General features: G+C 37.8%; 1 protein-coding gene across 2 annotated transcripts in view; it reads right to left on the bottom strand.

Moving 5' to 3' along the window:
• GABRA4 (gamma-aminobutyric acid type A receptor subunit alpha4) overlaps window positions 1–13,893 on the bottom strand; it is a 43,831-nt gene that overhangs the window by 14,411 nt on the left and 15,527 nt on the right. For both annotated transcript variants that reach the window (XM_086746229.1, XM_086746227.1), the window contains exons 7-8: window positions 13,409–13,561; window positions 9,343–9,602 (exon numbers count right to left, since the gene is read on the bottom strand). In XM_086746229.1, the coding sequence (XP_086602355.1) occupies window positions 9,343–9,602; window positions 13,409–13,561 (413 nt within the window). The remainder of the gene's footprint in view (window positions 1–9,342; window positions 9,603–13,408; window positions 13,562–13,893) is intronic.

Raw genomic sequence — 13,893 nt, 5'->3', positions numbered from 1 at the left:
TTAAAACAAAAACTCATGTAAAAATTGGAAGGCTTGAAGCAACCAAAAGTCTGGCATTACTCACTGTTTAGCTGCAACATGAAAATTGTTTGTGTGGTAATTTATTAATATTTTCCTATTAAATTCTACCATAGTGTTTTTTATCCTTACCATTCCTTCCTAAGGAAACAGTCTGTTCTTCTGGGAGGACATTACATAGCCTGCCAAATTCACACCATTTGACATTTACCAGGGAAGTAGCATGTTGTCATCAGTGTAAATAATGCTGCCTGTCCCAAATCCCACTGAGTCACCATATTGCCGTGCTGCTAGCAAATGCGCAACTTGGAGGAGAAATCTACCATGTTTTACTATTATGTTGTGGAGCCAGTCAATCAAATTTTTACTGGAATAGTACTAGAGATTTTGTTTTGCTTTACAGAGCCCTGGAATACGACCAAATAAAAGCTCCACCTACCACAAAATAGAATGAATTCTAGTCCATAGGTTTAGGAGTGCAAACAGCAATGCAGATTATTTGGGGAGAAAAAGTGAGGGGAGATAAACTGTAAGAGCCAGCACACCATCCATGCCGCTCATTTTGTGATCCAAATCATGTGATGGGATGGTAGGAGAGGTAAGAGCAGCACCCCATCTTATTTTCCACCATTACACGTGCCTAAAAGTGCACGAGCTGGAAGAAAAGTGAATTCAAGGTTACAGAGAGACATAAATTAGAAGTTTTTTTGAAAAAAATGGATGCCAAATTTATGCCAAATAAATGCATTCATCTGTATGGTGCTTAAGAGTCATATACAAGCATACATATATGTATGTAAGCATGTATATGGTTCCTAAGTACTGGTGTGTACTATTCTTAAAAATTTCACTTGTATCATGAGAAAAATGAAAGACCTGAAAATGTAACTACAAGGAGGGAGAAATAAATCTGCTAGGATAGGCTGTGTGCTAACCAACTGCAGAGGTGCTCTGCATAACATCTATGAAAGGAAAAAGAGCTTATCAGGGACCAAAGACCTTCATTATTTTCTGTATCTTTCAATTTTCAATGACCTTAAAGCTATAGTTAAATTTGCTTCAGTAGTTTGCTGAAAATGCCTTGAACACTCATTGCCTCATAGATTTTCCCAAGCCTCTCAATGTTTATTTCTTCTGACTCCAGTTTTCCCAGTGTAAAAATGAAGGCAGCTAGAAACCTCACATACAGCTGTGAAATTCAATTGCAATTTGGTGTCACTGGGCTCACCCAGTATTGAAAACTTTTTGCAGAAGGGAAACAAAACTGAAATTTAAATGTAAACACAGAAAAAGGTTTAGCCAAAAAAAATATGAGGAGGCTTGTGTTGAAAGGTATCATTTCATAGTAATCATCATAGGGAAAACTATAAACTCCTTAATAATTTGCACTATAAGGGATGCTGAACAATCTGAAAATCTTACTGCTATCACCATACAGGTTTATTCTGACTTAGCCTCTGAAATGCTACCACATATTTTTTTGAGTACTTACTGTTTGCCTACAGAAAAAAAAAAAAAAAAAGAGAAAAAAAAAAGGAAAAAAAAAGGAAGGAAATTGCAATTAGATCAATCTAAGACCTTGCTTAATGCCTGCAACTGATATTAGTAATAAAAGTTATTTTCATGCTAAACAACATTTTCTTGCTTATTCTAATGATGAAACCATAAGGTGTGTCTCTTTTCACTAGATAACATGACAGAGAGAGGCACTTAAGCATATTTTTAAAATTAAAAACAATGGAGTATAGTCTTTTCTAGAATAACCACTTGAAATATTGACATTAATGAGCTATGCTTTGGTTTCCAAAATAAAAGTGTAATCCTCATATCATTTAAATTAAGTCTTCCTGTAACTACAGTAAACACTGTCAGGTATTTGAGCATCACATGAATAACAGCAGAGCACATCCCTCATATTCCCTTGCCTGACATTGTGGTAGTTCATTATAATATTTATAGAAAATTGAAGAGTAATTACCACATTTCGTTCTAAGGTTTAGGGAGCTAGCACTCCTGCAGGATTTCTTGTTTAGTTATAAATCAGGTGTTGAAACTAAACTCCTGCTTTTTGTGCGTATTAACAAATAAATTAATAAATAAACAACCCAAACAAAAAGTATTTCCACTATCAATAAGAAAAAAAAAAGAAAAACCTCATTCCCTGTCTTTGATTTTCAACAATTTTGTTCATTTTATCAACACTCAGCCTTTTTTTTTTACATCACAGGTAAGTTAGCTGAGAATTTAGCCCCCAAACCTAATACTACGTTGCACACTTCCAGTAGACAAATGTTTCTACTTCCAGTGTAAATTTATTCCAAACTCAACCATGTTTAAGGTAGAGCAATACCAGGTTCTTGGAAAGAGACCAAATTTTTTAATATAACACTTTAATTTGTGCTATTTAGAAAGACATACTATGTGAAATATTAAGAAAATCATTTTAAATTGTATACCCCACATTTATGCCCCAATCCTATTGTTTGAGGACATATTTAGCTTTATACATTATGAGTAGAGAGCCCTACCCAGCAACTGGCACTGTCAAACCAAGTAAAAACAAAAAAAAAAAACAAACAAAAACAACAACAAACTCAAACAAAACCAAACAAGCAATCAAAAAAAAGAAGAAGAAGAAGAAGAAGGAATCTCTAAAACATTCTACCTGAGGTACCTGAGCATCACAGCTAATAAAATATTTTAAGAACCATTTTGGTTCTATTCTATCTTCAGTTATTCAAACATGTAAAGTTCCCACTAAATCACTGCAGTGTTACGCCGGTCATTCTCTCCTACCTTCCAAATAGCCTTCAGTACAAAATGTGCCAGTTTATGACCTACATCCACTCTCATCCTACTTAAACATAGTGCCAGCATATTATGACTGTAAATCACAGACAGCAAAAATGTTGACTAATGAAAGCAGAGAGACAGAAATTAGTTAGCATGTCATATAAATTATCCACATGGCACAGCAGCCTCCCTTTGTATGGTCCTGTCCTTATATTGCATCAGCTCTACACATTTCTTGAGCCTTACATCCTTCATTAGGATCTGAACTTTCAATGCCACTGCCCTAAAAAATAAATAAAAAAAATCATAAACCCCTAAGCTGCATAGAAGTAATGAAGCAGCAAAAAATTATTATTATCTTTAAAAATTGAAATGCAGTTCCAGATGCAGGACCATTCAAGTCACACAGAAGAGGTAGGCTATGCATCCACATAACGAGTTCAGTAAACAGACCATGACTTTGTGGTCCAAGTACTGCCACTGAGTTCTATCTGCTCTTCAGGTAACTCCTTGCTCATATGTGACAAATGGGTTTAACTCCACTTCTCCATTTACTGGGACAGGGGAAGCTATTTTTCTACTAGCCCAAGGAAGAAGCAAAGAAATTAAGTGGTAAGTGCACTTCCCAGTACCTTCCAGTCGTACTCTAGAGATGGTACATTTTATGCACCTCTCTTCATTACTCAATATGTCTACATATTCAAAAAGAAGCTGCGGTTCAAAGGTTAAAATTTCCACTTTCACTTACACTGTAGACCTTAGACATATGACACACACACACAAATAAAAAAAAAAAAAAACAAAAAAAACAACCAAACAAAACAAAACAAAAAAGAGAAGTATCCAGCCTATGACCTCTGGATTATACCCAGCCCATCAGAACAATTCATCCAGCCCAATTCATCCAGCTCTGGAGGCCATGAGACAGGGCACAGAGATGAATTGCTGAAGACATACTTTTCACCAAATGCTGAGGAGAGGATCCTCCCTCCCATCCCCCATCATGTAACTTGAGCTGCGTCCATCATATGACTAAAAGGCAAGTACACACCTCACAGAAAATACATTTAATCACATGAAAGCACATATGAAGGTTGTCCATGTGACAATGTTTCTTGTACATTTTTCAGGTACACATCAGTCACATATCACCCCAGGACAGATCCTCCTGGCGAGGAGAGTACTGTGCATCTACGTGGCACTGAAGAGGCTGAACCTTGAGTTCCTTCACTAGATGCTATGGAGCTTAGTTAAGACAATGTGAGACTTAACTGGCTTCAGAAAAGAGGAAGAAAGTTCGAGAGTTACCATCTACTCGTGACCGAGTTTGGAGAAATTATTCCACTCAAAAGGTTTGTTTGAGCCTGACCTGTTTTTTCAAGTTCCACACTTTTAACAAACAGTTGAGGTTGAAGCTCATGCTCACAGTGTTTAGGAGCCTATTTTTTGAAGACTATTTTTCAGTAGCATTCTTTATCTCCAAAATTGGGTAGGTCTTTAAAAATAAACTTCATAAGAATACAGTGAAAAGGAAATAGTGCAGAAGCATAAAAATAGACTCAGGAGTCCAATAACAAACTATAAATCATTCATTTCCATCACACACTGACTTGCAACAACACCTCTGCTTTTGTGAAATAAAGGAATTCAGAACATTTAGGGACAAGTTCATTCATTCTAACTTGAGAGCATTTTAACTTGCTCCAAAGACAAGGATATCACAGGAGACCATGGTGCAAGTCATCTGTCTTGGCTTAGACAGACTCCAGTACTATCTCGCTGTGTTTGACAGAAGGGATGAGTGAGGTTGTCCAAGTCCCTTGAGAACTCAAGGCAGACCTTAAACAAGCTTGGGTCCTACTCATGGGATGTCTACTGCAGAACTGCAATCTTCCTTGTGGAAGCACATTAAGTTTGTATCAGAAACTTACAGATAACAAGAAGAAAGAGTTGAAATGGGGCAGAGAGGAGGAGGAGGAGAGTAGAAAGAGGTGAAATAATACCATGGCTAAAACCAAATCAAATTATAGAGGAGCACACGCTGCATCTGCAGGCACTAGAAAGGCTGGCTGCTCGCCCCTGCTGTCTCCAGCCCAGTAAATTAGTTTGACAGCAGGGTTTTTTTTGTTGGAATTAACACAGTTCAGACTACTTGGCTAGCCTCCAAAATTAATTTAATGTTAACTGTAATCAATACACCTATCAGTCACACCCACTGTGTGGCTCCAAAAAAGTAAATATAAATACACAAGAGAATAACTTAGAAAAGCATATAGTCCATGTTTGCTACAGAAAAGATGTATTGGTTGTGGGGAAGAAATACATAACATGAAGGAACACATCCCAAATCATTTGATCATAATGATAGGAGTTGCCTTTGATCCAGAGACAACTGAAAAAGTGTTTTTGACCAAAAAGAAAAAAAAAAAAAAACAGCCCACCAGCAAGAATTATTATTAGTGTGAGTAATACATAAACTGATTCAATATAAAAAACCTACTTTAATTCTAGTCAGAAATTTGTCAAACACATACATGTTAAAAAAGAACTTCCAATTACATGCAATTTATCTTTATTTTATTAAACTTTACAATTAATATGCTTAATTTCTAGTACTATCAGACAGTGAAATCTGCACATTCTACAGGGAATCCAGTTTCATAGTCCAACTTGCTCCCTCCGAGAACCCCTCTACGACAATCCCACTATGTTACTGGAGATGGAGGGGAGAAATCAAATGCACGAAAGGGAGGGATGCGATCCAGAGGAACCTTGACAGGCTGGAGAGGTGGGCCTGTGCCAACCTCATGAAGTTCAACCAGGCCAAATGCAAGGTCCTGCACTTGGGTTGGGGTAATCCCAGGCACAAATACAGGCTGGGCGGAGAATGGATCGAGAGCAGCCCTGAGAAGAGGGACTTGGGAGTGCTGGTGGACGAGAAGCTCCACATGAGCAGGCAATGCCCTTGTGGCCCAGAAGGCCAACCACATCCTGGGCTGCATCAAAAGGAGCGTGGCCAGCAGGTCGAGGGAGGTGATTCTGCCCCTCTACTCTGCCCTGGTGAGACCCCACCTGCAGTACTGCGTCCAGTTCTGGAGGCCCCAACATAAGAAGGACATGGACTAGTTGGAGAAGGTCCAGAGGAGGCCACAAAGACAATAAGAGGGCTGGAGCACCTTTCCTATGAAGACAGGCTGAGAGAGTTGGGGCTGTTCTGCCTCGAGAAGGGGAGGCTCCAGGGAGACCTTACAGCAGCCTTCCAGTACCTGAAGGGGGCCTACAGGAAAGATGGGGAGAGGCTGTTCAGTAGGCCCTGTTGTGATAGGACGAGGGGTAATGGTTTCAAAATAGAGGGAGGTAGATTTAGATTAGATATTAAGAAAAAAAATTTTACAATGCGAGTTGTAGAACACTGGAATGGGGTGGATGCCCCATCCTTGGAAACGTTCAAGGCCAGGTTGGATGAGGCTCTGAGCAACCTGATCTCGTTGGAGATGTCCCTGGTCCTTGCAGGGGGGTTGGACTAGATGACCTTTGAAGGTCCCTTCCAACCCTAACCATTCTATGATTCTACGACCCAGTGAATAATGCAGAATCAATAGCCATAAAATGAAACTCTCATTTAAAAGTATAATATCACCTTGTTTGTTTCCCTTAACAACCTCAATCACTCTGCATTTTCCCTGTTTTCAGGGGACCTACACAAATAGGACCTCAACTACAGAAAGGAAGCACAGCCAGCTGTATGCTGTTTCAATGCAGGCAAAAGTACAGACCTAACAAGCATAAGAGAGGGATCTCCCACTCCAATTAGCAGAAGATCCAAAGCAGGTTGCAAATGGTGAGATACACACCAGAAAGAACTGTAGGGTTTAGCTATTCAGGCATCTTCTTTCCCAATTTACACGTACTTCCTCCCTGGGCTAAGTGAAAATTTTTAATTTTGGGAGACTGGCAAATTTACTAGATTGGGAAAAATCTGTTTGAAAAGAGTTTCAAGTTTAAAATAAAACTTTTCCTTGAGCTCTGGCAATTGTATTACTAACAGCAGAATTTCTAGCACAATAGTGGCAACATAGTACAGAGTTTTTTTTAACACTAACTGGGTTAAGAAATCAAAGCCTGTCATTTAGCTATGGAGACAAAATGTGTACTCTTTATGTTAAGAAACAATGCTTACAGATTACATGCTACGGTGAGGTTGTTGTCCGGCATTCTTTGTGCACCACAAACTCAGAAGGAAGCTGAAATTCTGTTATCTCTGGTAAACAAGCACTGATTAGATAGCATATGTGCAGAAAAAAAAATCAGATTCATAGTAAGGCATAAGGAAATTCTGGATTAACCTTTTCAAGCAAAACTCCAAATTTTAAGGAGAGGACTATATTACATGTCAGGTTGGAAAGCAGAGTCTAACAGATATATTAGCTTCTACTGCATTAGAAGCCATATTCACTTCTGTTCTGTGCAGCAGGAGACCAGAACAGAAGTCATTCCTCTAGTCATGGAAAGGCATGATAAAACAAAGCCTTTATAGCAGTATCTGTGGGCTCACCCTGCACCCCCATGCTGCAAGAGCAAAGACTCAAGTCTCAGCACAGGCAGAAATGGAGGAAAAGCTATAAAAAAAAAAAATAACAGTTCAAGGTACAATCAAAATTATCACTCACATATTCATAACATTAATGTGTAAGCAGAAAAAGTAGATTGCTCCCTTGAGTGCTTTCAAGACCCCCAAACCTGTAAGCATACTACCACATCCATCACAGAGGTATTAATTTAGCAGTGGAATAGAACTGTTCCTGTTCACATCTCATTTTACCTAGCTTTTGAACTGGATGAAGCTATGTGTCGAAAAAAGAGAAAGAAGTTTCTCTAAAACGTGTGTAAATGACTATACATGATACCAAACTGACTTATAGCAATTCTGACCATGAATCAAAACAGTTTTGTTAAGCCTCCATGATTGCTACCTGAGAAAACTACTATTTTAAAATTAATTTTAATTAATTCTTATAAATAAACTCAGGATTAAACTGTTCTTAGGTAATTTATTTTCCTACAGACCCAAGCAAAACCTGACTATCACCAAAAGTAGTCTTTATTAACACTCCCCAGGAGTGCCCAAGATATGATACTAAACTGCGTGTTGTACAGTCAAGAAGCTTAGCATAAACTAATGGCACTAATACCTCTATGTACAAGGCAAGCTACTATAAACACACTTTTTCTTGTTGCCGTCTCTTACTAGCAGCCAACAGAGTGACGTGTGTAACAAACTCTTCAGGAGCACATCTATCCTTTTAAGCAGAAATGGGAGCTAATAGAACAACACAGCCAGGAGATTGAAAACATCTATGGTAGGAGAGCAAAGAGGAGGAAGAAAAATGGAAGTGGGTGGACAGCAGCTGAGCAGCGATAGCAAATGGAAGGGGTGGGAAGGCAAAAAAAAGAGTAGATGAATAGGGAAGGAGACAAATGAGACATGAAAAGAGAGAGAAGACAAAATTACCAAGAGTTAGCCTAAAGCAGTGGTTCTTAAATCATGGCTCAGAAAAGGAAATTACAAAGTCAGCCTGACAGGAAGAGTGAATTACAATGCTGCTGTCAGCATCTTACTTATCGAGTGGTGTTGCCGAGAGTTAGCCATGGCTGGGAATTACCGGCCTACCGCATGGCCAGTGCAAGTGCTGTAATTACCTTGTTAGCTAGGTGCCTCATGAATAAAAGGAGTGACGTAGCAAAGAGTAAGCACAGGGGAATGGGAAAAGGGAGGAAAGGAAAATCCTCAACTGGAAATGAGATCGAGCCTTTCTTAACTGGTCCATGCACCACGATAGCTACCACACAAGCCACAATAAATCCAAGGCACTATGAAAGCTGGAAAGCACTTTGTTAAACAGAGCCCCAAAACCTTTTCAGGAGTTGAGGTGAGCTCCTGTGCAGAGATACGCAAATTACATAAAAATAAAAGCTACGGTGGACACAAAGGTTTCACCCAGCATCCTTCAAAAATTCCTGAAATTGTAACTGATCAAGAAAGAAAACCCTAGGTAAGCAATACATGCAATGAAGGAGAACTGTGATGTTTAGGGAGGTGCTCCAAAGTACAACTGCAATGCTTTAGCACATTTTAATTCATTAAAGACATTAGCCACACAACATGCTGCCCTTATAATCTGCAATATCTTGGTCTGTATAACCAGTCCAACCAGAATCGATGTGCAAAGGGAAAGTTAATTTCCTAAAGACACCCATCCTAACTGACCTTCACCAAAACACAACTAAATATTGAAGAGACTGCAGGTATGGATGGACATAACCTCCTTCTCTCCCTCAAGTTAATTCATTAATGGAAGTAAGAAACAAATCATGTTTTACAAGTTTTTAATCATTGAATATAGTATAGCATTAGCCTTCCATTAGGCTGACTTACACTGCATTGTTAACTCAGAGGCACCCTGGGAGGAAGTTTTTACCGAGAAACGCTACCAAAAAGACAGAAAACGTTTGTACAAGCTGAAAACATACCGTGAGTGTCTCTTCTGTACTTCTTTTTCTTTGTACTGGAGCAACTGGAAATTCAAGAAGGGATTTTACTGTCTTCCTTTTTGCTTTTTCCATTTGAATATTAGTAAAATAGTTGACAGCAGCAAACTCGATAAGAGCGGAGAACACAAAGGCAAAGCAGACCGCTATGAACCAGTCCATGGCAGTAGCATAGGATACTTTTGGCAGTGAATGTCTTGCACTGATGCTTAGTGTTGTCATTGTCAACACTGTGGTTATTCCTTCAAAGAAATAAAGCAAAAGCATTGCTGAATCAGAGTAAAACAAAGCAAGAATAGACAAGCAGCTTTAAACTAAGAATTTTAAATCACTTAGGAGTCTTTCTCTGTGGCTTGTGAATAGTGCATTAGATTTAAGTCATGGCAACCATCATTTACCTATGAGCGGCTGTGCACACAGAACAGTTAACCAGTTTTTAAAGGAGGCATGGGAAGTCATGACTTCAGCAGATCATCTACAGTTCGCATGAAGAAAACATGGAAGCTTTTATTTCATATTTTTATCATATCAGGTTCAGTAGAATTTCTTACAATAAGTTATTTTCAAAACTTTTGAACATAATTTATGTTGTTAAAAAGGGGAGTGCTCCTGAGACTGCAACAAAAACATGATTTTTTCTGTAATGGGTTCAGAATGCCACCTATTACTCTGCATCTGTTCCTCTGACCCCACTTGTAATCCAGGTGCCATTAAGTCATGGCAAATTACTTTGGTGCTAAGGAAAACTAGTATGTTATGTTAACAATGCTGGTAATTAGCAATCCATCACCTTATCTTTTAAACCCTTCTGCTACTAGTCAATCGAAAAAAATTTAATTAGAGTTCCATCTTCTGAAAGAACAACTTTTTAATTAAAGTGTACAAGCATGAAAACTGAACTCCAAATATGACCACTTCATGGTAATACTTCAAATGCAAATACATGCTGTATAAAATCAAGGTATGAGGTTTTTTTTCTTTTTTTTCATCCAAAATATGCCATATTATACAAATATAAAATATCAAGTACATGGTGAACACTGCTTAAGTCCTACCATGATAACCTCAAGGAAGACTGAATACAAATGGAGATGTCTTTACTCTCATGAAAAGAACACTGTACCTACTTTAATTCAAGATGAGATGCACATGCTGAGAAGAATTCAAAATAACTAAAAGCATGTTTTCCAACATAGCACCTAAATGGTGCTATCCTATCTGGGTAATCTAACACGGAAAAGCTTCATCTAGACACTGCTATACAGAGAACAGGACACAAAGAAACCAGTTTTTCCTATTAAAGAAGAAAATATATATATATATATATATATATAAAACAGACAGTTCACAAAAGCACAAAGAGTATCTCAGAGGAAACTCAGCAGAATAAAAACACAGATCCAAGCTCACTGTCCTGGTTCTGGCCAGGATAGAGTTAATATTTACCTGAGCTGGGTGGAGAACTGAAGCTGGTAGCCCCTATGGCTGGGATAGTTAACTAATTAGCTAACAGCTGGGGTTAATTTACCCAAATTAGCCAAAGGGCTATTCCATCCCATCTGACATCATGCTCAGTATATAAGTGAGGAGGGGGCTGAAGGGAGGCTCTCCTAGTTGGAAGAGACTGGATGTGGAGATCTGTTGTGAGCTATTGTACTGTATTTGTGTTCTATCACTCTATTAGTTTTCTTCTGTCATTACTGTTAAATTTACTTTTTGTTCAATCTCAACCCGCGTGTTTGGCTTTTTTTTTTCCTGGTTTTCTTTTGTTTGTTAAATCTCCCCCTATTCTCTTGGAGAGTGGGGGGGAGTGAGAGAGAGACTGCGTAGTCTGGTCCCCGTTGGGGCTGAACTACGACACTCACAAAACCTTCTCCAGTGGAAGAAGCTGAAAAACACACCACTGAAAATGTTTAAATCTGACAAAAAAAAAAAAAAGGAAAGTTATTTTTTTCCTGGAAGAAACCCATTCTTGCTTCATCCTAACCTTCCTGATTCTACCTTTGTCTACTTCAAGCAAATACTTTGTCTGAATTGTCTTTTTAAAGACTTTTTTTTAACAGATGCAAGAATAGGGTGAAGTGACTTGAATGACCACCCATTCCCCAAATACAAGGAGGAGAGGGGAGGCCATGACAGTATTATAGTTTACTGACAAAGCTTTATTGGTTTTCCCCCTATTAAGTCATCCTTCTGGGAGACTTGTAGTTGCCACTGTAACTGCCCTTGGATATGTGCCATAGGGATTTACAGGGTATGGAACTAAATTCTGGTAAAAATATTATATATACACATGAACCGTAACTACCAAGAGCTAAATACTGCAAACTTCTGATTAGAAATGCATGTAACCATATAAAAATATATTCAGAGTATTTTAATATAAAAATGAATTTTAAAAGCCTGTTTGAAAATTACTGCTGTCTTTCCTCTAAGAAACACCACTCTCCCACAATCACCGGATTGAGGTGTCTGAAGCTCTGACTGCAGAAATCACAACCAGATGTACCTTAGTTCCTTGTGTATTCTTCCTCTCTTCCCTTTGCCAGGTTTTCCCTAATCATGCAATGTCTAATGGAAGGATCTTTTGGTTAGCCTCTTCTGACAGTTCCTCTAGAAAGCTGGTACCATAGCAAATATTCTGGTTTCGTTCCTATCTCTTGCCTACAACATTTCTATCTTCTTTTAAGAAAACCTTTAAAAAACATGGTCTCTTTGGAATTTGTCAGAGAACTAAAGAGATCCTTTTAGCCATACTTTAAGCCACTTGCTTTCAAAGGCATTTTAGAGACTTATCTGTAACTTAGTGGATGTCCAAACTTTATTATTATTATTTGGTTTCAATTTCACATATGGATATAATGACACATATTACATCTATTGCTATATAATTTGCACATTTTCAATTATTACATTTTGTCTGTAAATACAGATTCTACCTTTTGAGTTCAGGGCAATACTCTCTTCAAAAAAAAGTACTATTATTCAACATCACTACAAAGGCATGTGAAGAAATATACTTGTTTGCCTAATGTAATGTCTGAGTTGAGAGCTACTGGGGTTCTTATGAGGTTTACAGGTTGTTTTTCCTATAGCTAATAATTAACCGTGTCTAATTTGTGATACTAAACAGTATTCAGACTCTACTTACATGTTTGAATGGCCGTCACATAGAAACATTAATTCCTATCACTCCTGCCAGCATCTATCTATAGAAAGACTTTTTGTAGAACATTCTCTTCCTGATTAGTCCTGCTTTAGACTATAGTACATTATAAAGACAAGACATTACTCCATAAAGACTGTTTTTAAAAATGTTTTTATCCTACCACTTTGTTAGGAATCGTATTTCCATTTAATTTCTTATCCTTTGTCTTCCATAGAAGTTTTTTGGTTTTTATTTTCAGAGTTCACTCTAGCATCTCATTCATGCTGTATTTTGACAAGGGCAATTTTAATATCTTGCGATCATTTTGCTTTTTTAATTCATTTTCATAATGGCAATGACAGAAAGGAGAGAAAAGCACTAAATATGAAATTACAGTAACAGGATTTAATTCTTACTCATAGTAAGCTTCCACCGATGACACAGATACCTCGTAAGAAGACATCTGCACATCTCGCACAATCCCAATCAAATTATTTTAAAATAATTTTGGAAGGTGTGAGTTCAAGTAATTACACTGCTGTCCACTGGAGGATAAAACTTCTCTGGATGTGGACTGAAGGCTTGACTGGATTACGCAGGGCCAGGTATTCCCAGTTTGCTCCTCTGAGCAGGCAGACTCCCCACAGGTGTACATCCATTTGCCAGAGGCAACTACGTCACCCTTCTGGTTAAATATTCCAAGTTTCTCTTCAGATTCCAAGGATTCACATAACAACATTTTTTGTACATTGATTGCAAAAATTCCTCTGAATTTACATTATTCCCTTGTTTCTGCACTAGTATGGAGGCAGTACACCCCAATGCATTAAAAAGGCCTATTCTAGTGAAAGTCATTAGAAGAGGAAGTATGAGAAAAAAAAAAAAAAAAGAAATAATTACCGAACACAGTTCTAGCTGGAACAGACTCCTTATTTATCCAAAATGAAACTTGAGAAAGGATCACGGTCATAATGCATGGGATATAGGTCTGAATCATAAAATAACCCATTTTCCGTCTGAGGTGGAAGTAAACTGTCATAACAATATATTCACCTAAAAAAAAAAAAAAAAAAATATTTTTTCTGACTATGCATAAAATTTGTGCTGCAGAATGACTGTTTCAGACTATCAACTAGGATTGTTTAAGATGATGCTGTTCATATCATTTAACGTGTACAGAAAGATACATTCCTTAGAGACAAGAGTGAATTAAAGTTTTAAACAAAAAGTCCTGAAAGTAGTAGGTCCTTACAGTGCCATTCTGAAGCTGCTATCAAAACAAGTATAAATGTACACCTAATATTGGATTACATTTTACAGTATAAGCATAATTTCAAAAAATTCTTCTGACATCTGTTAAAGAAAAGAGTTCCAAGACATAAACT

The sequence above is a fragment of the Chlamydotis macqueenii genome, chromosome 4 (assembly GCF_036417535.1).
Source record: "Chlamydotis macqueenii isolate bChlMac1 chromosome 4, bChlMac1.mat, whole genome shotgun sequence".
Lineage (NCBI taxonomy): Eukaryota > Metazoa > Chordata > Aves > Otidiformes > Otididae > Chlamydotis > Chlamydotis macqueenii.
The sequence above is the reverse complement of the archived record's forward strand: the minus strand, read 5'-3'. Positions and strand labels throughout refer to the sequence as shown.